The sequence below is a fragment of the Prenolepis imparis genome, unplaced genomic scaffold (genome assembly GCF_030444845.1).
Source record: "Prenolepis imparis isolate NDT839.2.m4 unplaced genomic scaffold, iyPreImpa1.0 SCAF_15, whole genome shotgun sequence".
NCBI lineage: Eukaryota > Metazoa > Arthropoda > Insecta > Hymenoptera > Formicidae > Prenolepis > Prenolepis imparis.
This window is the reverse complement of record NW_028141173.1, coordinates 1,007,413-1,033,634: the sequence shown is the minus strand read 5'-3', so window position 1 is coordinate 1,033,634 and position 26,222 is coordinate 1,007,413. Positions and strand designations below refer to the sequence as shown.

Genomic DNA, 26,222 nt, shown 5'->3' with positions numbered 1-26,222 from the left:
TAAATTTTCAATTCAATATAATGCAAGATGTTTTTCAGAGTATCTGTGTACAAAATTTTAATTATATATTACTACATATAATAAACAAATACATACTATTTAGGCGATAATAGATATACTGGTTACAGTTCTTTGTAGACGACATCAAAGAACTGTCCCAAATACCGCAGGTATACTCGTAAAAATTGTTGCAAGGATTGATGGAATTATTTATAAGTGTGTTTATTAATTGCGTTTTCGAGAAATAATCTAAATTCAAGAAATAAAATAATACTAATTTAAGTATACATTAATTAATATACATATATATATATTATTATTTTTTAATAAATCGGAAAAAATTAATATGTTAAATGTGGCTTGAACCTCAAGAATTAGATACATTACACTTTCATTATATTTTTAATTTTAATTTTATTTTATAATGTTTCTTGTTATTATTTATATATTATATTTTATATTGTATGTATTGTAATTATATAATTATAAATAAAAACAGTTTAAGTCTGGAATATAAATATAACGTTTGGTATCGTGAAAAAAAATGGTAGAATAATTTTTACATTACAAAATGTGAATAAATCTCTAACATACAAAAATATTAAGAAATAAATCAAGTTCGTTTATTACAGTAATATCACGATTATTATTAATTGGATTATTCTTGAAATTGTGCTTTAATGTTGACAGATGCAATATGATATTAAGTATATTTTATTTATAAACCATTTGAAATGCGAACATTAAAATATTCTAATTATATTTCATATGTAATAATAATAATATATAGAATAGTTAAAGCAGTAAAATAGTAATATTATGTTTTTGTTTATACTGATATGTATTAACACATACCGATTGAATCACTTAGCGGAAAATATTTTTCCTCACACTCTTCGTTAGATTCCTTCTCATACTTCGCGTAAGGTTTCTCCTCATTGTAACATCCATTCGTATCTTTGTCATAGTAATTGTCTCGTTTATTATCATTAGTTCTCAATTCTCCTATGATAATTATCCAGAAATATCTGCAAAACGAATCATCTTTGATCAATTCAAAAACTGATTTATTTAAGAATATTCAAGAAGGAACGTAAAGAAACAATGCATTGCCGTCTTTGAAAAGGATCATCATTATCGTGATCATGAATTTGCATGGTATCAATAAAAATTCGAATTGAAAAAATCGGAATTATGTCCATTCATGTACATGCTAGATATTTTGAACAGAATAATCTGGAAACGCGGGAACCAAATCAATAATCGACAATCATCGTTAGGATTGTGTAATTATAAGCATATAATCACAGTAGGTTCAAAAACATCTCGTAGCAAGGCGATAAAGAGAAAATCTTTTAATTTATTATCATTATTTTTATATCTTATTTTAAAATCATACTCTTGCACGTATAATATTATTAAGCATCACTACAAAGCAAACTCATTATGTTATAAATAATTCATTACATGTGTAATTACGTAAACCTGATGCATATAATTAAACTTTGACTTGATAGAATGTAATATATGATACGCTAGGAAGAAATAATGTTAAAAGAAAATATGACTTACAGTAACGACAAACGGAACATCCTTTTATCATTCGATGATTCGCCAGAACAATACGACGATCATATGCCTACTGGGCAATAAAATTAGTTTTCGTTATTTGGTATAGTTTACTCTTGAAACTCAAATAGAAATGACTTTGCTTTAACGACGATCAAATAGGAACATATACATCTTTTTTTCGCGTTCTTCTTCGATAAATGATACTTCAAGCAATAGGTATTGTATGTGTGTGTTTATTTTCTGAGAGAATTATGTCAAAATAAAAAGTAAATTATATCAAAGTAATAAATAAAGGTGAAACAAACAATGATTTGCGAAATAGCTCTGAAATTTAATAAATTTTTAGTATGAATTGTGAGTTGGGGAGTATATAAAAATTGCTTTTTTCAAATTCGTTTATTTCTGATCTTTAAAATGAAACGTGATTACAAACATTTCACAAAATGTAAAATATTAATTCTTATTTTTACACTAAAAGACTGACATACATACATGATATATATGATATATTAACAATTACAAATCAAAAAGACAAAATGATATATATGATATATTAACAATTACAACTTTATAATCAATTATATGTACAAATTTACTTATAATGACATTTATGTGAACATATTATACTTTGTTTTACCATTGGTAAATAGATTTAGATACAATTTATTTTGTGCATTGTGTGAGAGCACAATTAGCAATAATATTTCTGTTATCAAAATCTAATAATTGTTAAACTCATACGAATTATATTATTTTTGCAGTGGAATTTTCAGTTTCTTTGTCATAATATTTTTGTAGTTTCGCAGTTGCCATTATATTATCTTGCTCTTCTTCGAGTCTATAATTTCTTCTGCATCTTTTATATATCTAGTGATCTATTCAGATTAAAGCAAACAAAATTTGATTTATTCGTGATATATTTTAAAATTTTATGCAATGCGTTATCGAATAATTACGTTTCTTATGTTTCGTTTTTTTTTTTTAATGTTATTAATTTTATCACATTGCTTTGTGTGTGCATGTGCAGCTTCCACAATGGAATCTTTATTTCTCTATTTTTTTGCGAAAACACGTACCACATTAGATTTCCTACAAGAGAAAGAAATATAATATTAATATAACATATTTTTTTAAATTAATTAAATAATTAAATGGAAAAGACGAAATATTTATATTTCTATTAATAAAAATCTAAACATTAATATGTACCACATTGGATTTCCTACAAGAGAAAGAAATATAATATTAATATAACATATTTTTTTAAATTAATTAAATAATTAAATGGAAAAGACGAAATATTTATATTTCTATTAATAAAAATCTAAACATTAATATGTAATAAGATATCTGGCTTGAACATTAATAATGTGTATTATTCGTATTATTTTCTGTCACGAGACATAACGTTATGTTATCTTGTTTTATTTACATATTAATATAAAAATTATTACTATCTTAAAATTTACGATATAAACTTTGTAAGGTGCTTTGTCTTAATACAAAATAAATTCGTCATCTCATGAAATAATTTTACATTCGTTATAAATTATAATATACATTTGGTAACTTGAAACTGCATGCGATTATTATACAACATTCAGATATGTATTTTATTTTGTTTTATATATGTATATTTATACATATATTTTTTTTGTTTATTAAATAAGTGCGTTGTCATAATTTTAAATATTGGATATTAAATATCAGATTTATGTCTTCAAAATGATATACTTTCATAAATTTAAAAATGATTAAACATAATAAAGAAATAACAATTATTTAGAAATAACTCACATACATGTAATAAAGTAATAGTATAGAGTATATTCATGGAATAAATATGTTATATAAATGGCAATAAGTTTAATAAGAAATTATTTTATTTTTATTTTTATTTTTTATATTTAGTTTTATTTTTTTACCCTCTTTGATACATTTATGCTCTTACAATATTATTATTGTTAACGTCTTCTTAATCGCTTATCACAAATTCATAATATTACAAATTTATATTTTTTTAATTCTAAAACGGTTGTTATATAATTAAAGTTCGAATGAATGCTATTATACGCCATTTGCGTCGAATACACTAAAAGATGAGTAGAAGATGACAGAAGAAATAATTATACAAAATTATAATATTACATAAAAGTATAATCTGTATTTATATGTATATTATATAATATACATATATAATGAAATTATATATCATAATCTGATGTAAGAGGGATATTTTTAACTTCTCGATCATATTCTATATTTTGAAACTGGTGAGCCAGTCCAGTTATAATGAAGTAAAAGAATTATGCACAGTAGCAACTAATGTCTATATAATTTCCTGTTTTTTGCATTACATAAACACTCAAAATTCGGATAAACATTGTTACAGCATTCATTCGGGTTCCATTGATGTTTTATTAAATTTGTCAATAATTTGTCATCTGATTTCTTTTAATTTATCCATAGTTTTAATTTGCCCATAGTTAAAATACTCTTCATATGTCGGATTATTTTAGACTTTGCACTTTTATTTCGGATTCATCGGACTGCTCATTAACAATCGATTGGACAATTAAATGCCTCAGAAAAAGTCTTTATCCTAGCTAGATTATGGGTTATTTGCGCTTTAACATTGTTTATATTAATAAAATCTTCGTAAGGATTTGTCATCCCGCATATCAGCTATAAAATAAAGCAAATTAGCTATAAAATAATTCAAAATCATTTAAAATCATTTTCACATTAATTATAAAAAAAAATTATAAATATATTTTCTATTACTATAATAATACAAATTTTGTTTGAAAATGAGCTTTCATATTTTATATATATATAAATTTATAACATATACATACTTGGCCACTTTCTTATACTTACTAATGTATTAAATAAAAAGAATAATTGTTCCTGGGTGAAATTTATTGTTAGTAACTCTGGTTGTGAGCGAATATCTTCGGCTGTGGTCTTGTAACTTCGATAGTTAGTTACTAATTGCGGTAATGAAGTTGTCTTTCTTTTTTGAAATGCCGCGGAAGCAACTTGTATACCAATGAAATGAGCGACAATTTCGTCCTGAACAAGATTTTCGTACAACTGAAATCAATTTTAATGAAAATCTGAGCGACACAAATTATTGAACTTGTTAAATATAAACTGCTAAAAATTAATTGCGACTTATATGTCGCGCAGAATCTTGTGTATATTTTCGTGCTTCTTAATTATCATTTGGAAAGAGATAAGAAAATACATGCATTAATAAGCAAATTATTATCATAAATTGATATAGTAATATACATACTTCAATATATTCTGGATTTTCGTTTATTACATCTATTTCTAAATTCGGAATCAAATTGTGATATCGTTTAATGAAACATCGCGATCCTTCTTCAAAAGCTTGTCTGATTTCAGTTTTCAATGTTAAATTGTCATAATCGTCGAAATATGATTCTATAAGTTTCATGAAATGAATGAGATAGAAAAAGATGTGGAAATAATCGTTATACTCACCAATAAAAGAATATACACTACGAACTAACAGTTGTCCAATAATCGAACTTATTGCACCATAATTAGCGGCACTAAAAGACAAATTATAATTTTAAATTATAAAATAAAATTTGTATTTTCTTACTTAATAACATTCTGTATTTTGTGCACTTACATTGCTGCATTGAATAAAAAATACGGATAATGCATCATAGCAGCAGGTATATCTGAAATATTACAGTTAAGATAAATAATTTTTTTTGTAATATATTGTCGTATTAATTGTAGACTCACTTATCACATTAGATTGCTCGTCATAATTGGGATTGTCAGATAAAAAATCAAGTGACCACCTATAAGTATAATATTTTATTGTATACATGAACTATGCACACATGTGTTTGCTTGAAGTTAAATAACTTTGAATAATAAAAACGAACCTGTATAAACTATCGTCTCTATGCTTAGATTCGCGAAAATTTCTTGGTTTTAATAAATTTGTATACTTTATGATAGCCAATACGTTTGTGAAATAATTGTCATCAATCTTCAACTAGAAACGGACAAACTCGGTTATTTGCATTTAATGTCATTTATAGAATAAATTATAACAAACAAATTAACCCTATACATATGATTGATAGATGCCTACCCCTTTATAGACTTGAGCGAGTATTGTCTGATTATCATACCATTCAGGATAATTAATGTGCAGTGATATATTGTAAATTTTCTGTATCATAAAGTTTGTCAACTTATTTTGCTTCATTGAATATTTCATATAATTTATCATCTCTTCTTTTAGATCTTCAAATATGTCTAATATCTTAAACAGAGAGATTAATAAAATTATTATTTTTTCAAAAATTTACTTTTTCATATCTTGAATAAACATTTTTGAAGAAAAGAAATTTATATATGAAAAGTTTACAGCCTGTATGTTATTTGCTGAAATATATGTTTTTACATAGAGATAGGACAAGGCATCTTTCATCTGAAATTCCTCAATACATTTTAACCATCTATAAAATAAAAAAATATTTGATTAAAATTTTCTACTAAAAAAATTCAAAGATTTAATCTAATTTTCACAACTCACCGTCGTTTTAGTTTCATCTCATTGTAAATTTTAAAGTTAGACGAATTTGTATCATGTGTATAATAGTGCTCTAACTCAATATTTCGCATTTCTTTATTCAAATTACTCATAAACATTCGCACGACATGCCAATGTAAGTAATTCACTATGGAAAAACAAGTATAAAGAACTTTTATGTATTCTTATACAATAAGAATATTTATTCATATTACGTTACCGATTACATGTTGCGGTGTGATATCTAGAAGATGTGCCAATTTGTGAAAAATTTCTTTGTGAAATACGAGGACAGTTTCAGAATCAGATATAATTTTATTAAAAAGCTTAGTAAAAGCAATTTGTATTGTATGCATCCAATTAATCTGAAATTATAAATTCGTGTCAATGAATAGAAATGCGATTACAAACATAATTTTATTACATATTAATACTGAGATATTAATATTTAGTTTTAGACCAGAAGATTGACATTAATTATATATTAATACATGTTAATACATTTTTGCGCCAAATATTACATTTATGCCATGTTTTATTTATTAAATAGATGAAGTTTAAATAAACTTTATATATAGGAATTGAGTATATACAATTCGAAACAGGCAATATATAATAATAATTATAATAATAATAATAATAATAATAATAATAATAATAGAATGTTTTAAGTATTTATAGTAATTATTTAAAAAATAATATTATTTATAATAATACCTTTGCTGTGAGTCGTCGAGCACCAGCAAGGTCGTAATATTCCTGTAATTGCGCAATTGTCATTTTTTCACCAGTTGTAGGGATTATTTCATGGATTTTTTTCTTGTGTCCAATAATCTATGAAAATGTTAAAAACAGATGAATTTATTAGAACTTCTTATTTATATTATTGACATTAAAGACACTTACATAACGTTAATGTCAATAATTACTTTTTCTAGATTTATTTCGAATTTAATTAATTCTTTCACATTCATGCGCAGCTTCTCCTTTGAAATCTTAATTCTTTTATCTTTTCCGAAAGCACGTACCACCTTCATTATTGTCTTCATGTATTTTCGGGTCTCATTCGACATTGTTTGATTTGCTGTCTTCATATCGTAAGGCGATTGTTGTATATCAATTTTTAATTTTTTACTGAGAGGATATTGAGGAAATGGACGTATCTGTAATCATATTTGTGTTAAGTATATTGATATTTATTATTGCATTGCTCCCCGATTAAGTATAATGCAGCAAATCTTGTAATCTTGTCATTGTAATAATTAAAAGCTTATAAATATTATGCAGACGTATATACACATACACGCGCGCACGCACACAAAAGTACATATATATTCATACAGGTGTATGTAAATAGAAAAATATACCATAAATATGCCAGCATTTTCATAATCAGTTTGATATGATATGTCGAAAAGAATGGAAAAGGAGTACAATTTAAAATATACACTGTCCACCAGTTGCCAAGCATAATTTTTCGCATTCCACTCTTCGTCAGACATTAGAATTGGCCATCCTCCAGTTGCATCTAACATTTGTTGCATAGGTTTCAATCCTCTTTTTTCAAGAGAATCTGCAACGTGATTGATACATGAGAATAAATAATGATGTCAAATATGATGTCAAATTGCAAACATGTCGTCTAAATTTATTCATACATGACTATTAATAAATTGTTTATTAAATCAAATTGATACACATATCTAATGTAGTTTAAAATTGTTTGACATTAAGAATTTGAAATAGTTAAATTCCTAAATATATTAATATAATTAAAAAGAATAATGATAAATAATAATTTAGAAATGAATATGAATATATATAATATTAATAATAATACTAATAACAATAATAATAATAATAATAATAATAATAATAAAATTAATTTCTACCTTCATCTATACATGACTGATAAAGTTGTTTGGCTATTTTTATGAACGGCAATTGATCATATTTGCTTTCCTTTTTTAGAAGCTCTGAAAAAAAAGAATAAATTTGTAAAATTATGTTACTACATTTTTATCGTTTTAATTTTTCACATTTTGCAATATAATGCTAGATGCTTTTCAAAGCATCTGTGTAAAGCAAGATTTTAATTATATATTACTACACATATAATAGAGGGACAAGGTCATACCATTTACGCGATAATAGATCCTATACTGGTTATAGTTCTTTGTAGACAACATCCGAGAAGTGGATTCGTCCCAAATACCGCAGGTGTACTCGTAAAAATTTTTGCAAGGATTGATGATTTTATTTATAAGAATGTTCAATTCGAGCATTTTCGAGAAATAATCTAAATTCAAGAAATAAAATAATACCAATTTAAGTATACATCAATTAAAGTATATATTGATTTTTTTTTTGTATAAATTCGAAAAATTAATGTATTAAGTGTGGCTTGAACATCAAAAATTGGATACATATACTTTATAATTTTCATTTTATTTTATTTTATAATTTTTCGTCTTATTATTTATATATTATATTTTATTTTGTATATATTATAATTATATCTTATCAATAAAAAAAGTTTGGAAAAATCTGGAATTTAAATTGAACGTTTGCTATCGTGAAAACGATAGAATAATTTTAACATTATAAAATATGAAAAATTAAATCTCTCTCTAATATACAAATATGTTAAGAAATAAAGATATATGTATTAACATACCGAATGAGTCAGTTATCTCATACTCTTCTTCAGATTCCTTCTCATAGTTCTTGTAAGGTTCCTTTTCATACTCCTTGTAAGATTTCTCCTTATATTTCTTGTAAGATTCTTCCTCATACTTTTCGTTAAATTCCTCCTCATACTCCTTGTAAGATTCCTCCTCATACTCCTTGTAAGATTCCTCCTCATATTTCTTGTAAGATTCCTCCTCATAATTTTTGTTAAATTCTTCCTCATACTTCTTGTAAAATTCCTTGTCATACTTTACGTAAGGTTCCTCCTCAATGTAAAATTCATTCGCATCTTTGTCACGGTAATCATCTCGTTTATTATCATTAGTGCCTTGTATGGCAATTATTACACAATATCTGCAAAAATTGAATCATCTATTACCGATTCAAAAACCGATTTATATACCGAATTTGTCAGTTAGATCATACTCCTCGTTAGATTCCTTTTCACACTCCTCATTAGATTTTTTCTCATATTCCTCGTTAGATTTCTTTTCATATTTCTCGTAAGATTCCTCCTGGTATTCTTTGTTAGATTTCTTCTCATACTCCTCGTAAGATTTCTTTTCATACTTCTTGTAAAGTTCCTGCTCATACTTCACGTAAGGTACTTTCTCATTGTAACATTTATTCGCATCTTTATCACAGTAATTGTCTCGTTTATTATCATTAATGCCCAATACCCCTATGACAATTATTCCGCAATATCTGTAAAAAATCAAATCATCTATGACTGATTCAAAAACCGATTTATTTATGAACGTTCTACGAGCAACGTAAAGACACGATGCATCACCGTCTTTGAAAAGGATCATCATTATCGAGATCATGAACTTGCATGATAGCGATAAAAATCAAATTGGAATCCATTTATGTACATGCTAGATATTTTCAACAAAATGATCTGAAAACAGGAAATAAAATAAACAATCGAAACCCGTCGTTAGGATTGAGCCATCGTAAGCATATAATCACAATAATTTCAAAAACATTTTGTAGCAAGGCGATATAAAAAAAATCTTTCAATTTATTATGGTTATTTTTATATCTTACTGTAAAATCATAAACTCGCATATATAATATTATTAGGCATCGTTACAAGACAAATTCATTGTTACAAGTAATTGTGTTATTAGTATAATTCATTACATACGTAATTACGTAAACCTGATGCATATAATTAAACTTTGATTTTTAATAGAATGTAATATATGATACGCTAGGAAAAAATAATGTTAAAAGAAAATATGACTTACAGTAACGACAAACGGAACATCCTTTTATCATTCGAGGATTCGCCAGAACAATACGACGATCATATGCCTACTGGGCAATAAAATAAGTTTTCGTTATTCGGTAAAGTTTACTCTTGAAACTCAAATAGAAACGACTTTGATTTAACGACGATCAAATGCGAACATGTATATCTTTTTCTCGCGCCCTTCTTCAATAAATGATACTTCAAGCAATAAGTATTGTTATATGTGTTTATTTTCTGAGAGAAAATTATATCAAAATAAAAAATAAATTATATCAAAATAATAAATAAAGGTGAAACAAACAATGATTTGCGAAATAGCTCTTAAATTTAATAAATTTTTAGTATGAATTGTGAGTTGGGGAGTATATAAAAAATTGCTTATTTTAAATTCGTTTATTTCTGATCTTTAAAATGAAACGTGATTATAAACATTTCACAAAATGTAAAATATTAATTTTTATTTTTATTTTTAATGTAAATAATTGGCATACATGATATATTAACAATTACAACTTTAAAAAACATTATATGTACAATTTTACTTAGGATGACATTTATGTGAACATACTTTATATATTTTACATTTGGCAAATAGATTTTTATTTTGTGCATTGTAAGAGCACAATTAACATTTCTGTTATCAAAATCTAATATTTGTTAAACTCATACGATTTATATTACCTTTGCTGTGAAATTTTTAGTTTCTTTGATGTCATAATATTCCTGTTCCGCAATTGCCATTATATTATCTTGCTTTTGTTCAATTCTACAATTTTCTTCTGCATTTTGTATATACCTTGTGATCTGTTCAGATTAAAGCAAACAAAACGATTTATTTGGAATATATTTTAAAGCTTTATGCAATGCAGAGTAATTACGTTTTTAAGTTTTGTTTCGAATATTATTAATTCTTTCACATTGCTGTGCAATTTTTTCGACGGAATCATAATTTCTCTATTTTTTGCAAAAGCACGTACCACATTTGATATTATGTCCGCATACGTACAATTCTGTACAGTCCTGATTTTCTTTGTATTAACTATGACCAACTTGATGTTACTTTATGATTTTGATATATAATAAATTTAGCAAACATTATAACAATTATTATAATTAATGTTATAATTATCGTTATACTTAACGTTATTGCTATTTCGTATAATTCGTACTATAGAATTGGTCTTCCTTTTTTTAATATATTAAAGAAATATATATAAGCAGTTCTAAAAAAGCATATATTTATCCATTATATTATGTTTAAACTGTAATCTTTGTTCTTTTATGGACAATAGGAACAAACATAGATTTATGTTTTTTATACAATGTTTTTTATACAACAAAAAGAATTAAAAACAATCGATATTATTTGTGTCAATTTTATTTTTTAATTATACTCTCTTATGCAATTTATATTTTATAGAAAAATTTTTGTCCTCATTATTTATTTTCTAATTTTTCTTTTGAAACCGCTTAGAAGGAGTTTTTGTTTTTAACTTTTAGATATTTTAAATATATCTTGATATCTTATAGGGGGTTGGGGGGGGGGCATAAGCGAAATAATGGCTGGATAGTCTTCTGCAAGATATCTCACAATGTCTTCGTTAGCAGGGACCGTCGTGCTTGTAAGCGATATCTGCAAAACAGGACGTCTTATTATCTGACTTGAAGATTCAATCATCGATCGAGAAACGCTTTTGTCTCATTATAACGAACAGTTTTCTTTTGTATCCGTTGCGTTTCAACATTCGAATATTACGCGAGATATAATCTTGATCACGAGTCGAGATCGAGTCATGAAAATCACGACTTGTTTCTACGGTGTAATTTCGAGTCGATAGAATTTATCCATCGTAAAATCGCCTCTTCCTCTGTCTTAATATGCGCGGAAAAAGAGAGACGCGAGATGCTATCTCGTCATCATAACAAGATGTATGAAAATTACTTTAAGACGCTTTTCCTGCTGTGATAAAGATCCATATATCTTCGTCGAGACAAAATTGAAATTTCCATCGTGCATATTTCACGCGATATTGTATACTCAAGTTAATGAAGGAGGAAGTCCGAATGGAAATGCCTCTGCGTGAACGCGAGGCAAGAATTCGCGTTTCTGTGAAATTTACAGATGTACTGTACGATTTACAGGTCTCACCTTCTGCCGGGGAACGTAATTTGGCGCACCAGAGAGCCTCCGGACTCACGTAGGACTTGCCGTTGGTGCCACATACTGGTCGTCTATGATCTTCTTCCGGTATCGATCCGCAGGGGTGATCGTCCGGTCCGGAACACGGACCATGATGCTTTAAGAACAGATCTGCAACAGAAAGAGAAGTACCATTGCCCTCATACAGTAATAAAATATCAATATCGCTTTGTCGAAGATTTTATTAATACATATAATATACGTCTTAATAAAATATATTGCATACAATATTGCATAAAAATTATATATACATATATATATATAATATATAAATATTATATATAAATATTATATAATATATAAATATAAATTTAAATATATAAATTTTTGATGTAGATTTTTCCATCAATATTTTTAAAATTGTATCGCGACCGTAAGTGAAAATAAATCGATTTTACAAAATGTTTATCTAATGTAATGCAATTAGCTGTTACGAATGATACATTTTGTGAAATATGTTGCTATCTGTCCGTCATATCTTTGCTTTGCGAGACTTACATTTATCATGACGTGTGTGGCATTGCAAATGATGTACGCTTTGGTACGTGCGACCGTCGTTTCCGCAAACCTCATCATCCTCGGTAAAGGCTTCGTTCACGTACTCGCCGTTTGACAAAATCGTCGTATTTGTGTGCGCTTCTACGCAAGAATCGTGGCTATGCGTGTCGCACTCTCCGTTAGAAATTACTGTTAGATCTATATTATAACAAAAATATAAGGAATATACATTCACACAGCATCTTAGCTATTACGGAGAGAAAGTTTCCTTAATAAATATTCCATTATCTCGATTAAATCACAAAGATAAAAATTCTTCTAAAACTCATTTAAAATAAATTTGAGATAAATTTTCTAGTTATAATAATTAGACTGCGATTAGATTAATTTATAAATTTACATTTACAAATTAAATTTTATTGCCATTTGAATATTTTCGCTGTTCGGCAAAGTTGATTTGAAAAATAGATGAAAGAAGATTTGTCGATAAGTATATAAATTATTTTGTTAATACGTGAATTATTACGTACGTGGGTGATGGCAGAGAAAAAGAAAAGGATTTGAATAAGTAACTCCATCCGATGCGCAAACCGGATTCCATTCATATCTCACTTTCGCGATATCACAAACCGCTGCACCATAAAGCTGGTGAACGAATTCCACGCGACAACCACCGTCGTGAATAATTTGCAATTCTAAAGAAATAAAATATAGCCTGAGATGCGTTGATTTCAAATCTAAACATATATACGCGTAGCACGCAGCACAATATTTTTCAATGTTGATTCATGATAATAATCCATTAAATAAACAGTTGTCATTTCTTAAGATTTAAAATTTTTAATATTAATCTTAATTTTTTTAATTGAATTTCAACGTCGATTATCAGATTGTTTCTCAATTTTATTCATTTTTGTTTCCAAAATATATATTCTTATTTTCTTATTCTAATTATTATTATACTTTAATTCTTTATTGTTGGGATATAATATAATAATTTTGATAAATCTAGAATGATCCGAATGTATGTAGATCGCAAAAAGATATCCCGGCGAAATGTTCAATTTAGAGCAGGACTTTCCAAATTAATTCGGCATAATTAGCGCGTCGTGCGAGATGTAAGAGGAGAGTTTGAACGATATTTCCCGTCTACTTACTGCCGTAATTAGGCGAATTGTAACTAAACGCTCTTTCGTGTAACTTTCGTCGTAATCCCTTACCTGGGTTATATCGTTGCAGGCATTTGAGCTGCGCCACGTTCTGATATGTGAACCCATTATTGGCGCAAACCGGATTCACCCCGTAATGTTCGGTCCCATCCCGATAACAATGATCGTTCTGTCGGCAGTTCGCCATCGACACGGCTGTCAAATCTGAAACCAGGTCAAAGTTTCAGTTGCCGTATTCGCGATGAGAACTTCTTCGCTCGCGATGAAGCAATCAAATTATTGATTATTCTCAAATTGTTTAGATAGTTAGAGACAACTTTGAATAAATTGTGAGAGACTTTTCTCTCACTAAATAGAAGCTTTAATAAATAATCTGTTTCTAAAAAAAAGCATGTTATTGACATTGTTGTCGATTTTTCGCTATGTTAATCAACTGCCTCGATTTGCGATGTGCATTATATTCATAGCATCGAGAGGCTATCATCGAGGCTATATCAGAGAGCTAGCAGTTTGACAGTTTGTCCAAAATAAAATTAAATAAAATAATATTATGTTTTAAATAATATGTTATAATACTTTAAATTCGATTAATATTTTTGACAGTTATCAGCTGATTTCTGTCAAAAATATTAATCGCGAATAAAGTATTATAACATATTATATTACTTACAAAATATTATTCTTTTAATTATAATAATATGTTGTAAATAATATAATATGTTATAATATATACTTATAATATATATTTATAATATATACTTTGTCCGCGATTAATATTTTTGACAGAAATCAGCTGATAACTGTCAAAAATATTAATCGAGTTTAAAGTATTATAACATATTATTTAAAACATATTATTATTTTATTTTATTTTATTTCGGACAAATTGTCAAACTGCTAACCCTTGCAATGACAACCTCTCGATGCTATGAATATAATACACATCGCAAATCGAGGTAGCTAATCAACATCGCCAAAAAGAGGCAACAATACTTGCGAGAATCGAATTATTGCCTTTTTTAGAAAGGGACCAACACAAGCGCACACCCACACCATTCCTCGATTTTATGTTAAAAAGAATGATATAAAAATCAGCTGATAACTGTCAAAAAATATTAATCGACTTTAAAGTACTACCTATAACATTTTATTTAAAACATTATTATTTTAATTTTTATATCATAATATTATTTTAAAATTTAATTAGCAAATTAAAGCTTTAATCAACCGATGTATGTCAAAAAATATTAATAAAACGTTAATTTGCTAATTAAATTTTAAAATAATAACATGTTAAAAATATTAAAATAGTAATATGTTGTAAATAATATGTTATAATGCCTTATCTGCGATTAATATTTTTTGACAGAAATCAGCTGATTAAAGAGTTAATTTGCTAATTGATTTTTAAAATAATAATATGTTACAAAAATTAAAATAATATATTTTAAATAATATGTTATAATTTCTTAAATTCGATTAATATTTTTGACAGTTATCAGCTGATTTCTGTCAAAAAATATTATTCGAGTTTAAAGTATTATAACATATTATTTTAATTTTTATAACATATTTTTATTTTAAAATTTAATTAGCAAATTAACGCTTTAATCAGCTGATTTCTGTCAAAAAATATTAATCAAGTTTAAACAAACTTTATATAAAAATATCATTCTTTTTTATATAAAATCGAGAAATGGCACGCGCTTGTGTTGTTCTAGTACATTATATAAAATATATAAAACTTTTTAATTTTATATACATATATATATATATATATAATATATATAATATATATATATATAGAGTTATAGAGGTTGAGAACATTACTTTTTGATTGTTTGTGACGAACGCAAAGAAGCGATTGCATGTTCGTATAAATTTTATGATCCGATCCACAAACCGGCTCATAATGTATCTCGACACTACAATATTTCTCATTTTCCAAGCACGGTCCGGAATGCAATGTAGCAACTGCAAAAAATATTTAGTTTAAGAAATCTTAGACGAATTCTAAAATCTTTTATTTTTGAAGGAATTTCTTCATAAAATTTGGAACGTATATTTCTAAAATACATTTGCTTCATATACATTAATATCTCGTTACTGTTCTTTAAAATTTAATATCATAAATATGTATTTTTTTATGCACTATGACACATCATGATTAATTAATTTTATTTAATTAATAATTAATTTTTATTAATCATTGAATAAACAGATTAACTTACCAGTATCGCGGCTGTGATGATTTTCGCAGTCTAGGTATAAACTATTAGAGTATGTGACACCATTTTCACCGCATATCGGACCACCGTATATGTCCGGATTATCAAAAATCGTACAATTTTGATATAAGGCCACTTTATCTTCCAACCTAAGCGCTAGTCCTGCTTTAATACACGTCCCGATTCCTGTGTACAGAGTTATATTACAACTTTCATATCTTTATCGGCTATAATTTTTTCTAATTATTTATATCTGTATAAAATTCCACTAAATATAAAATTCGCGAATTAAAATTAATCTAACAAGTTGAGCTGACCTAGAAGAAGAAGGACGTAATGCGCAACAGAAGACGACATTGCTGCATTTCAGAATGCGCAGTTTCAGCTGTAAAAGATCTCGTGTCGGACTGCGCTCGATCGCGCAATTTCGCCGCTTTTTTCTTCTCAGATAAAGTATATTGTTATGCATTCCTCCTTGTCACGATAGTCAGAGAAATTCCGTATCGGATACGTGTCACTGCCAAGAAATGTTAGCGAAATCTACCGTGCGTCATTATTGATCTCTTGCCAATAATTTGTATTGTCGGGAATATTTAAACGTGATCCGTCCTGGAAATTGCATATTTTGTCGCACGCGCGAAAGATATATTATAAATAAACGTTTTATATAGTACATTCCATTATCGATCAATTAGTCAACTTTGATTCTAATAAAATGACATGTAACAACAAAAAGAGTCAGGTCACTTCGATATTAAACTCGTTTTGTTTGTAATAATTTATTAATATTAATATATTACAGTAATAATGAAATTATATATTATAATAACTATATAAAAACAATTTGTTTTTTCACATTTTTATTTTATATTGTAAACGGAAACAAGCAGAAAAGAAAGAGTACAATAAGCATATGTAGAAGAACAAACGATATATATAATTCTTTGATAAGAAACGTGCAAATATTATTTTTATTTCTATATTGTTTAAAAGAATTACATCAATATCGATAAAAGCGATTTTCATATTACTGACCAAGTAACAAGCAAGTAATCTATTACTTTAATAGATGGCAGTGTAATCAATTGCGCTGTCCAACCATAATTATTTCCTCTTTTCGATGCCTTCTTTTCGATCTTTTCAATGTATATTTATACAATTCAAATTTTAAACGAGTAACAAATATTTTTTTCGTATTAACATCAACATTTGTTGCAGAGCTTGCTCGAGAAATTCTGCCTCGAGTGTAGGTTATCGTGCGATATCATTCACGAGATGTCAGACGCCATTTTCGTTCGCGGCATCGGCCACGTCCTAACTTCATAGCAGGAGTATCTCATATATTTGGATCCAGTTAATGCAAGAGCGACGATAATCTAGCGGTATCGGTGGATAATCAGTGAATAATTGCGAAACAAAAATGGTACGTACGAAAAATGAATCGATTCTTATGCAAATCGACTCGCAACAATGCTGTCAAGTGAAACACCTGCGTGTTTGACATTCGTTCATGTATATGCATGTACGTTCTACGTTTGTCATGTCAAAATATCATCCCTTAACGATATAATGAGAAACTTACTTATGATGAATTTTTTCGATCGAAAAGCATCGCGTTCTTCGCGCCAATATTCCACAATAATTATAACAAATCTGTCTGTCAACGCAAATCCTGTAAGCTTTTAATGTGTGTGTGTGTGTGTGTGTGTGTGTGTGTGTATCCTTATTGTACCTAGAATAAGGATATTATTATCATTTTAACAATACGATGAATGAAAAAGAAATAACTCAGTTAGGATCCCACACGCAATGTTGTTGTGCATTAATTTACAGTATTTTCTCTTTCAGCCTCTTAGGTTAGACATTAAACGAAAGCTGACAGCCAGATCAGACAGAGTGAAGAGTGTGGATCTTCATCCAACAGAACCATGGATGCTGTGCTCCTTGTACCAAGGCAATGTCAATATTTGGAATCACGAGACACAAACTTTGGTAAAAACATTCGAAGTATGCGATTTACCGGTTCGGACAGCCAAGTTTGTGCCACGCAAGAATTGGGTTATCACTGGTTCCGATGATATGCAAATCAGAGTGTTTAATTACAATACGTTGGAACGCGTTCATTCGTTTGAAGCACACAGTGATTATGTCAGATGTATAGCTGTGCACCCGACGCAACCGTTTATTCTTACCAGCAGCGGTACGTTACAGAATAATATAATTCTCATTCTATATCCTTTTTGTATCTCATTCTATATCTCTATATCTTTTAATTTAATTTTGCAGATGACATGTGGATCAAATTATGGAACTGGGAGAAATCCTGGATCTGTCAACAAGTATTTGAAGGACATACACATTATGTTATGCAGATTGTGTTTAATCCGAAAGACAACAACACTTTCGCCAGTGCGTCCCTCGATAGAACTGTCAAAGTTTGGCAGCTTGGTTCGCCTACGGCTAATTTTACGCTAGAGGGTCACGAAAAGGGTGTTAATTGCGTGGATTATTATCATGGCGGGGACAAGCCGTACCTGATATCTGGAGCTGACGATAGATACGTCAAGATATGGGATTATCAAAACAAGACCTGCGTACAGACCTTGGAGGGTCACACGCAGAATATTTCCGCTGTGTGTTTCCATCCGGAATTACCGATTGTTCTCACTGCCTCGGAAGACGGTACGGTCAGAATATGGCATGCCGGGACGTATAGATTAGAATCTTCTCTCAATTACGGCTTCGAGAGAGTATGGACCATCGCGTGCATGCGCGGTTCGAACAACGTCGCCATCGGTTACGACGAGGGTAGCGTCATGGTGAAGGTTGGCAGAGAAGAACCGGCAGTTTCGATGGATTCACTGGGCGGAAAGATCGTATGGGCGCGTCACAGCGAAATCCAGCAGGTGAACTTGAAGGCGTTGGGCGAGGAGGCTCAAGACGGGGAGCGGCTACCGTTAGCGGTCAAAGATATGGGCGCTTGTGAAATTTACCCGCAAACCATACAGCATAATCCGAACGGCCGTTTTCTGGTGGTATGCGGCGATGGGGAGTACATCATATATACGTCCATGGCGTTGAGGAACAAGGCATTCGGACAGGCGTCAGAATTCGTATGGGCGGCGGATTCGAGCCAGTACGCGGTGAGGGAAAGTAATACGACGGTGAAGGTCTTCAAAAATTTCAAGGAGAAGAAGAGCTTCAAGCCAGATTTCGGAGCAGATGGTATGCTTCTTTTTTCTATTTCTGCATATAGTTTTAGATTGATTTTTTCGTTTTAATGTATACTAATAAATGTCGCAATTACAGGTATCTTTGGCGGATTTTTACTTGGTGTATCTTCCGGATCCGGTCTCTCGTTCTTCGATTGGGATATGTTGAAGTTGATCCGTCGTATAGACATACAACCGACACACGTGTATTGGGCTGAAAACGCCTCCTTGGTGGCACTAGCTACGTCAGATCAATATTTTATACTAAAATATCATGCAGATGTTGTTGTTAATGCTACGGAAAATGCTGAGGACATCGAAAATGCATTCGAGGTACGTTTATATTTTAACAAATTTTCTATTTATTTCTAATATTTATAAACAAAATGATATCTTTAGATGGTAGCAGAGATGAGCGAAGTGGTAAAGACTGGTTTATGGGTTGGCGACTGCTTTATCTATACTAACAGCGTCAATCGCATTAATTACTTCGTCGGTGGTGAAGTTGTCACAGTCTCCCATCTGGACAGACCAATGTACTTACTGGGATATGTACCGAGAGACAATAGATTATATCTGTGCGATAAGGAACTCTCTGTCGTTTCGTATTCTTTATTATTATCAGTGCTCGAGTATCAAACTGCGGTCATGCGAAAAGATTTCGAGACCGCTAACAGAGTATTGCCGACCGTCCCAAAGGAACATCGTACACGAGTAGCTCACTTCTTAGAGAAGCAGGTACATAATTTCATACGATATTCTTTTTTATCACAGAGTGTTTGTGTTTCGAGAATTCTTTTCATTTTTATCCTTGTTACAGGGTTTCAAAGAACAAGCCCTGGCGGTATCGACAGATCCCGAGCATAGATTCGAATTAGCGCTCGCGCTTGGAAATCTCGTAACCGCGCATGCGCTCGCCAAAGAGGCAAATAGCCAGCAAAAGTGGCGGCAGCTAGCTTCTCTCGCTACGCAAAAGGGAAAATTGTGTCTAGCGCAAGAATGTCTGCATCAAGCGCAAGATTTTGGCGGTTTGTTATTACTAGCGACTAGCACAGGAAATGCCAATATGATTGAGAAGCTCGGCACGGTCGCGGACGAAACGGGAAAGAACAATATCTCTTTCTTGTCGAACTTTATACTAGGCGACGTGGACAAGTGTCTCGACATCCTTATTAAAACAGACAGAATTCCGGAAGCAGCGTTCTTCGCTAGGACATACGCGCCCAGTAAAATTTCCTCCATCATCAAATTGTGGAAAGAGAAGCTGTCGACAGTGAGCGAGAAAGCCGGACAGAGCTTGGCGGATCCCGAACAGTACGAGAATCTTTTCCCAGGTTACAAAGAAACGCTGAAGGTGGAGAAGTTCTTGCGCGAAGAGAGAAAAAAGAAAGTTCCAGCTTCCGCATTTCCCGCTGTTACGGTATGTAATCGTGTAATTATTTTATAAAATATTGACAATATTAAAGGATGGATCGAGTATGTGAGAATATCGAAAAATGGATCGCGAACATATCGGTCAACGGTGAACGTGATTAAAATAACGTGTTAATGCGATTAAAGGAAAAACAATAAACTGTGAGCATATTAATAGAACGCAAATCGTCTTGCTGAAACGAATTTGTTATTCGTCTCAATCAATCCGCAATCTCGTGCGATAAGTATAATTACGACAACAATGCGCCGTGAAAGAGTTAAATAATATTTTTTATATGTACTCGTAATCACATTGTAAAATCGCGTCACGCTCGTTACCCATAATAATGATCTTACACCCTCACATGTTTATTATCGTACTGTTATTGCTCGTCAGAATACTGTACCATATAAAATCGATCTTTCGCTTGTCGATAAAATTTACGTTTCATCGATATAGCTACTCACTATCTATATCATTACATACAACGAAATAATTATCACATTAAACATTTTAAAATTATATTTATATAATGTACTTTCATATATATATAATATATACAATTATTTATAATTTATTGAAATTGAGAAATTGTATAAGTAATCAATTTGTATTAATTTATAGTCTAATGTTGAACGAAAGCCATTGGAGGAAATGTTAGCTGCCGAGCAATCTGGCACGTTCCAATATAAGGACGGCGCGACTTTAGAAACACAATCAACTGAAGCAACAATCGACAGATTGCAAGATCTTTCAATATCGGCAAAGGACAGCTTTTTAAGTAAAACGACTACTTCTACTGTGCAATCAGCGATATCCGAGAAAGCGACGACGAAGTCGGCGAGTGATTTCAGGCCTCTCACTTTGGATGATGATGATCTGGATGACGACTTGGGGATCGATGATAATATCGATACTACAGTAAGTTCTTTGTTTTAATATTATAGTTTATTTTTATATAGAAATATATTCTTATAATATATATATGACAATTTTAACTTTTTTTCCTTTATGACATGTTACGCTATTTTATTTTCATCGTTTTTCATTTCGCAACGTTGAAGAAAATTATACATATATTATTAATTACTCGCAATTTAATTTGACTGATGTTATTAATTTATTAGACTCTTATTGTATGTTTCATTGATTGCATTTTACGAAATTTTCATTGAGTACACTTGTGCAAAAAGCACAATATTATTAATTATAATATATATATTAGCATATAAATTATAATAATATTAATCTAAATGTTTTATAATAGTATCAAATGTATAACGATCATAAAATCGATAAAGATAAGAAAACGAAGAAGGCGCGAACAAATCAGGGTTGGAGGGCGTACAATTAGGCAATGGTTTAATGCTCCTAAATATGGACGTAACTTTAGAAGAGTATAGTATTACCAAACACAGCAAGAAAGGGGCTGCGATATCGTATATACACTATATATATAATATATATATATATATATATAAATCGCATATACCTGCACGTCAAAGTGTACGTTATATTTACAAAATCTATATTTGTGTTATATATCACGGAGCAAATCGCTTATACAGCGCGATTTGCGGGTCACATAAAAAAATTATAAAAAAGAGTCCGCATGATGTGTGAAATGTCGAGATAGTGCTATAGCTGTTATATATCATAAAATTATTTCAATTAATCGTATTGATTATATTAATTGAAATAATTTTATGTGATATATCAATGAAATTGTAAACCGAGAAATTATGAAAATATTTTTTTCAAATTAATCCAGTTTAACAAATTCATAAGTTTAAATTTACATGTATTCGCATGCAAATTAATTTCTACGTGTACGTATGTGTGTATAATAGAACGAAAATCAGTGACAGATCATTAAGACTTGTCCCGGTGTAACTGATACGAATGCGAGAGAACAGAATTACTCTTTTTCTCTCTCTGTTCCCCCCTTTTTCTCTGCGAGAGGCTTTTGCGAGAGGCCTAGGGGGCTTGTTTGCCCCGAGGCAGTCACGCTGCATTTTGTTTACAGCCTTGTTGCCATAACATTCGACTCCGGAGTCGAACCGAAGCCCTTCTACCATAAGGTTCCGACCATTACTACGTTTTGTCACGCTCTACCTCCTGCTCTTTTTCCATTCATTCGCGATGGTGCATTTAAGAATATTTGCGCTTCGACGTCTCATTTCTAACATTTTGAAATTATGGAACTTTATAAATGAGATACTACTTGATTATATATATTTCGTTATAAGCGTTAATATTATCGAGGAATACTTCTAAAATTGTCATCTTCTATTCCAGGGTATTAATCTCGACGATGATCCTTTCGACGACGAAGAGGATTAATTGTCGAAATACGAGATGGATAGCGTGCACACGTCGCACAAGTATCGTTCATTCTCCTTCCGTCAATCATCATTCCCCGCAAGAAGAAAAAAAATGAGAGTAATTTAGAATCAAGTATTAAAATTATGAAATTTTATTTTGTGCGCAAGTGCGTTTATATTATTGCATAAATTAATAAGAGCGGTACTACGCATAATTGCCGGCTATCAACGACACGATTAAAGATTAAATATATTATTAATATAACAGGAAGTATAATATGTGCTCTTATATCGTCGACTCTCTCATATCCGTTTTTTACTCCATCCATTTACATTTTCTTATTCCTCAACATTTATGTAATAAGTACATTCCCGTCTCTCTGATTTATCAAAACGTAAAGTTTATACTGTTTCAAAATGAACAGCAATATATATATATTTTTTAAATTTAGAATCAGTTTTTATTGACAAAAATTTTCTAGAATTGATATAATTTCCAAATTACAATTACAATTAATATCGAATAAATTTTATTTGGAGTTTGATTAAACTGAAAGACAAACACGTTGGAAAAATACAAATTGATAGACGATAATCTTTTTTATTTTTGCAGAAAAGATTGATTTTAAATTTGAAAAAGAACGCCATGCACACATCCACATCCCATCAACTCTGGGATCAGCTGTTCGCGTTATACGTTTCCCTCTGAATTTTTGGATGGCCGAGAGTGCGTGCGTTAAAGCTGGAGTCGAATCGATACCCTCGTACGTGTCTCAATGTGCCGAGAGAGGAAAAAATAAAGAGGTGCAGTTAGCACGAGTTGTACGTGCTTGGTCCACCACTCGCGCGAGAGGAAACGTACGCGCGTGTTGAGGCAAAATATATTCGTTATTAACACCAACAGGAAAAGGAGGTGCGAAGAGAGTCAAACTTATCTGAACAACCGAGGAAAAATAGCGCGAATCGCTTTATCATTTCTTTTTTTTTCCGAGAAAAAGAAACATAGAATAATATTTCTCTATCTTTTTTTGTCTCTTAATATATATACCATCTTTTTTTACTTAATCATGCAGTTAAATGTAACATTATTCTATATGCAGCGATGCTTAAATGTATTTTTACTTGCGCGTAAAATGTCGAGAACTTTTAAATATTTAGAGATTTAAGTTCTTAAAAATGTATTGCGTGTGAAACATGAAGTTAATCCAATTTTTATGATTCTTCTGAATGTAATTTCTAAATGCGAGATATAACTTTAATGCGACTTTTGTTATTTCGACAATGATAAGTATCAATCATGTGTGAAAAGAACGAATAATGATTATCTCTAATGAGCGTATCACAGTGCATTAGCATAGCGAAGGTGCGTCTACGCTGAAACTTTGCATTCGCATGTAGATCCGCGAGAGAACGACGCTGAGGTCGGCGTTCTCGAATTCGACGCTCGCTCTCGCGAAATACGCACGCACGAATAAACTAAGCCAGCGAGCATTTGTCGCATTGCATGCACGCGAGCCCGATGCAACTCGGGTTTCCGACTGATGTGAAAGGACGATGAAAAAAATCCAGGGTGTAGCACAGACCGGATGAATCATCGCGGCTCGTTTGACGTCATGTCGATATTCGCACAAATCATTACGAATGCACTCGTTCAGTATTTCGCGATGAGAAGTACGCTTTTTTCGTCAAAGTATAACAAATACAATTCGACGATCAATTTTGTTAATCCTCCGATAGGATCGTACATAGAATTTTAAATTAATATAAATAGATTTTTAATGACAACGAAGATTACTTGAAAGAAGCATATAAATTACGATTACAATTCGATATCGACGATAAAGAAATGATGTCAAAATGTATCAAACATCTCTATCAAAATCTTTGCAATACGTATATATACAAATCAAAGAAAGAGAGACTCAATTTGTATATATGTATGTTTATCGTATTTGTTATTTGTTGTTTTGTATATGTTTGACTCGTATATTTATTTATTTATTTCAATGGACACAAGCTATAAATCCACGCGTTATAACGTTATTATGTCACTCAAAGTATCTCGCGCTGCGTTTACGACTCATAGTTTATTTGTAGCTATAAGCCCCCATAATTTTAGATAATATCGCCAAGTTATTAAATAGGAATAATTCTCGGACGTTTTTCTCGTTCCGTCTGATAAATCGCAAAACGAAAATATACAGTCGCTTGTATTCACATTAGAAAACGGAGAAAATGTAAGCTTCCAATATATAAAGAGGCAGATATAGAGCAGGCAAGAGATCTGCGATCGCGCCTTCTCTGCCCACGCCTGGATTTACGTCGTCGGTGGGCAAATGAAGAAGAAAAAGAAGAGCAGGTAGAGAGAGAGAAAGAGTACGAAGAGATGTCGGAGATGAAGAAGCAGAAAAAAAAGATATACGTGCTCGTCGCGTACTCGAAAATAGAAACAGCCGCGTTGACACTCCGCTACAAATTGTCCGCGTCATGACGCCACTTTTCTCGCTTTAAAAGCCACGCATCTTTTGCGTTCTTGTACGGAAAAAAGCCACCGATGATACTAGACGATCGATAAATCTCTTTTTTTTTGCATGTTTTCGCATCTGTCCATCTGCTCTGAAAATGCTGAAGTGCTAATTTATTTCATTTTTTTTTAAATTTCAATCTTATTTTTCTTCCTTTTTAAAAACAATTTATTCTCATAGTTACATCTTTAAATTGTATTATAATGTAAGTGATTATTTGTAAAACATGTATAAAAAAATTATTAATAAAATTGAAGATTTAAAAGTTTTAAATCTTGATATATACATATACATATATGTATATTCTACGTTATATTATTGGATCTATAGTTTTCATAGCTGTCCACTAATTGTATAATTTTATATACTATCTTATAACTGATTACAAACTTTACTGTTTCTAAAAAACAATGCAAAAATTATTTTTCTAATTTTTTAATTATTCTTATTTTTTTATATTTAAACAAGCAAAGAATATATAAAAAATGGATATATATATATATAATTAATTAATTATTAAATACTTAATTAATAATTATATTT

At 30.1% G+C, this 26,222-nt stretch overlaps 4 protein-coding genes across 11 annotated transcripts; 1 reads left to right on the top strand and 3 right to left on the bottom strand.

The window, feature by feature from the left end:
• Nucleotides 1–3,522: 3,522 nt before the first annotated feature.
• On the bottom strand, nucleotides 3,523–6,285 carry LOC145946173 (neprilysin-4-like). The gene is made up of 8 exons (XM_083055676.1): nucleotides 6,164–6,285; nucleotides 5,996–6,086; nucleotides 5,717–5,890; nucleotides 5,505–5,617; nucleotides 5,359–5,417; nucleotides 5,240–5,291; nucleotides 5,086–5,156; nucleotides 3,523–4,668 (listed from the first exon to the last, which is right to left on the bottom strand). Exons 1-8 carry the CDS (start codon nucleotides 6,277–6,279, stop codon nucleotides 4,556–4,558), a joined length of 789 nt encoding a protein of 262 aa, XP_082911802.1. The 5' UTR covers nucleotides 6,280–6,285; the 3' UTR covers nucleotides 3,523–4,555.
• On the bottom strand, nucleotides 6,223–9,848 carry LOC145946172 (neprilysin-1-like). Of its 5 annotated transcripts, XM_083055673.1 has the most exons (9): nucleotides 9,278–9,848; nucleotides 8,838–9,205; nucleotides 8,298–8,459; nucleotides 8,053–8,136; nucleotides 7,528–7,733; nucleotides 7,090–7,323; nucleotides 6,878–6,994; nucleotides 6,388–6,525; nucleotides 6,223–6,308 (listed from the first exon to the last, which is right to left on the bottom strand). In XM_083055673.1, exons 1-9 carry the CDS (start codon nucleotides 9,676–9,678, stop codon nucleotides 6,306–6,308), a joined length of 1,713 nt encoding a protein of 570 aa, XP_082911799.1. In that variant the 5' UTR covers nucleotides 9,679–9,848; the 3' UTR covers nucleotides 6,223–6,305. The 5 variants fall into 5 exon arrangements, 4 of the variants coding, with proteins under 4 accessions (XP_082911799.1, XP_082911800.1, XP_082911797.1 ...); XM_083055674.1 differs by having other exon boundaries at nucleotides 6,274–6,525; nucleotides 7,528–7,688; XM_083055671.1 differs by having other exon boundaries at nucleotides 6,275–6,525.
• Nucleotides 9,849–11,454: 1,606 nt separating this feature from the next.
• On the bottom strand, nucleotides 11,455–16,635 carry LOC145946358 (serine protease inhibitor dipetalogastin-like). Of its 3 annotated transcripts, none has more exons than XM_083055982.1 (8): nucleotides 16,527–16,626; nucleotides 16,208–16,392; nucleotides 15,807–15,950; nucleotides 14,028–14,180; nucleotides 13,338–13,502; nucleotides 12,808–13,005; nucleotides 12,259–12,420; nucleotides 11,457–11,742 (listed from the first exon to the last, which is right to left on the bottom strand). In XM_083055982.1, the coding sequence occupies exons 1-8, from the start codon at nucleotides 16,559–16,561 to the stop codon at nucleotides 11,711–11,713; spliced, it is 1,074 nt and encodes a 357-aa protein (XP_082912108.1). In that variant the 5' UTR covers nucleotides 16,562–16,626; the 3' UTR covers nucleotides 11,457–11,710. The 3 variants fall into 3 exon arrangements, with proteins under 3 accessions (XP_082912109.1, XP_082912108.1, XP_082912107.1); XM_083055981.1 differs by having other exon boundaries at nucleotides 11,458–11,742; nucleotides 16,208–16,390; nucleotides 16,522–16,635; XM_083055983.1 differs by lacking the exon at nucleotides 13,338–13,502 and having other exon boundaries at nucleotides 11,455–11,742; nucleotides 16,208–16,390; nucleotides 16,522–16,635.
• Nucleotides 16,636–17,265: 630 nt separating this feature from the next.
• On the top strand, nucleotides 17,266–25,870 carry Beta'cop (coatomer subunit beta'). Of its 2 annotated transcripts, XM_083055953.1 has the most exons (9): nucleotides 17,266–17,349; nucleotides 17,423–17,627; nucleotides 18,053–18,404; nucleotides 18,491–19,429; nucleotides 19,514–19,749; nucleotides 19,816–20,154; nucleotides 20,237–20,836; nucleotides 21,455–21,751; nucleotides 23,129–25,870. In XM_083055953.1, exons 2-9 carry the CDS (start codon nucleotides 17,625–17,627, stop codon nucleotides 23,171–23,173), a joined length of 2,811 nt encoding a protein of 936 aa, XP_082912079.1. In that variant the 5' UTR covers nucleotides 17,266–17,349; nucleotides 17,423–17,624; the 3' UTR covers nucleotides 23,174–25,870. The 2 variants fall into 2 exon arrangements, with proteins under 2 accessions (XP_082912079.1, XP_082912080.1); XM_083055954.1 differs by lacking the exon at nucleotides 17,266–17,349 and having other exon boundaries at nucleotides 17,381–17,627.
• Nucleotides 25,871–26,222: the final 352 nt, after the last annotated feature.

What these genes read in the sequence shown, in the direction of transcription:
- LOC145946173 (XM_083055676.1), bottom strand. Translation starts at nt 6,279, where the DNA reads ATGTTTATGAGTAATTTGAATAAAGAAATGCGAAATATTGAGTTAGAG. An exon ending in CAGCAAATAACATACAGGCT is followed by an intron (nt 5,891 to 5,995) that starts GTAAACTTTTCA and finishes TCTCTGTTTAAG; the next exon opens with ATATTAGACATATTTGAAGA. An exon ending in TTTTTATTCAATGCAGCAAT is followed by an intron (nt 5,157 to 5,239) that starts GTAAGTGCACAA and finishes TTTGTCTTTTAG; the next exon opens with TGCCGCTAATTATGGTGCAA.
- LOC145946172 (XM_083055671.1), bottom strand. Translation starts at nt 9,678, where the DNA reads ATGATCTCGATAATGATGATCCTTTTCAAAGACGGTGATGCATCGTGT. An exon ending in GATCTATTATCGCGTAAATG is followed by an intron (nt 8,137 to 8,297) that starts GTATGACCTTGT and finishes CTTTTTTTTCAG; the next exon opens with AGCTTCTAAAAAAGGAAAGC. An exon ending in AAAATGCTGGCATATTTATG is followed by an intron (nt 7,324 to 7,527) that starts GTATATTTTTCT and finishes ATATGATTACAG; the next exon opens with ATACGTCCATTTCCTCAATA.
- LOC145946358 (XM_083055981.1), bottom strand. Translation starts at nt 16,561, where the DNA reads ATGTCGTCTTCTGTTGCGCATTACGTCCTTCTTCTTCTAG. An exon ending in TCATCACAGCCGCGATACTG is followed by an intron (nt 15,951 to 16,207) that starts GTAAGTTAATCT and finishes TATTTTTTGCAG; the next exon opens with TTGCTACATTGCATTCCGGA. An exon ending in CCTGCAACGATATAACCCAG is followed by an intron (nt 13,503 to 14,027) that starts GTAAGGGATTAC and finishes TTATTTCTTTAG; the next exon opens with AATTGCAAATTATTCACGAC.
- Beta'cop (XM_083055953.1), top strand. An exon ending in CCGCATTTCCCGCTGTTACG is followed by an intron (nt 20,837 to 21,454) that starts GTATGTAATCGT and finishes ATTAATTTATAG; the next exon opens with TCTAATGTTGAACGAAAGCC. An exon ending in ATGATAATATCGATACTACA is followed by an intron (nt 21,752 to 23,128) that starts GTAAGTTCTTTG and finishes CTTCTATTCCAG; the next exon opens with GGTATTAATCTCGACGATGA.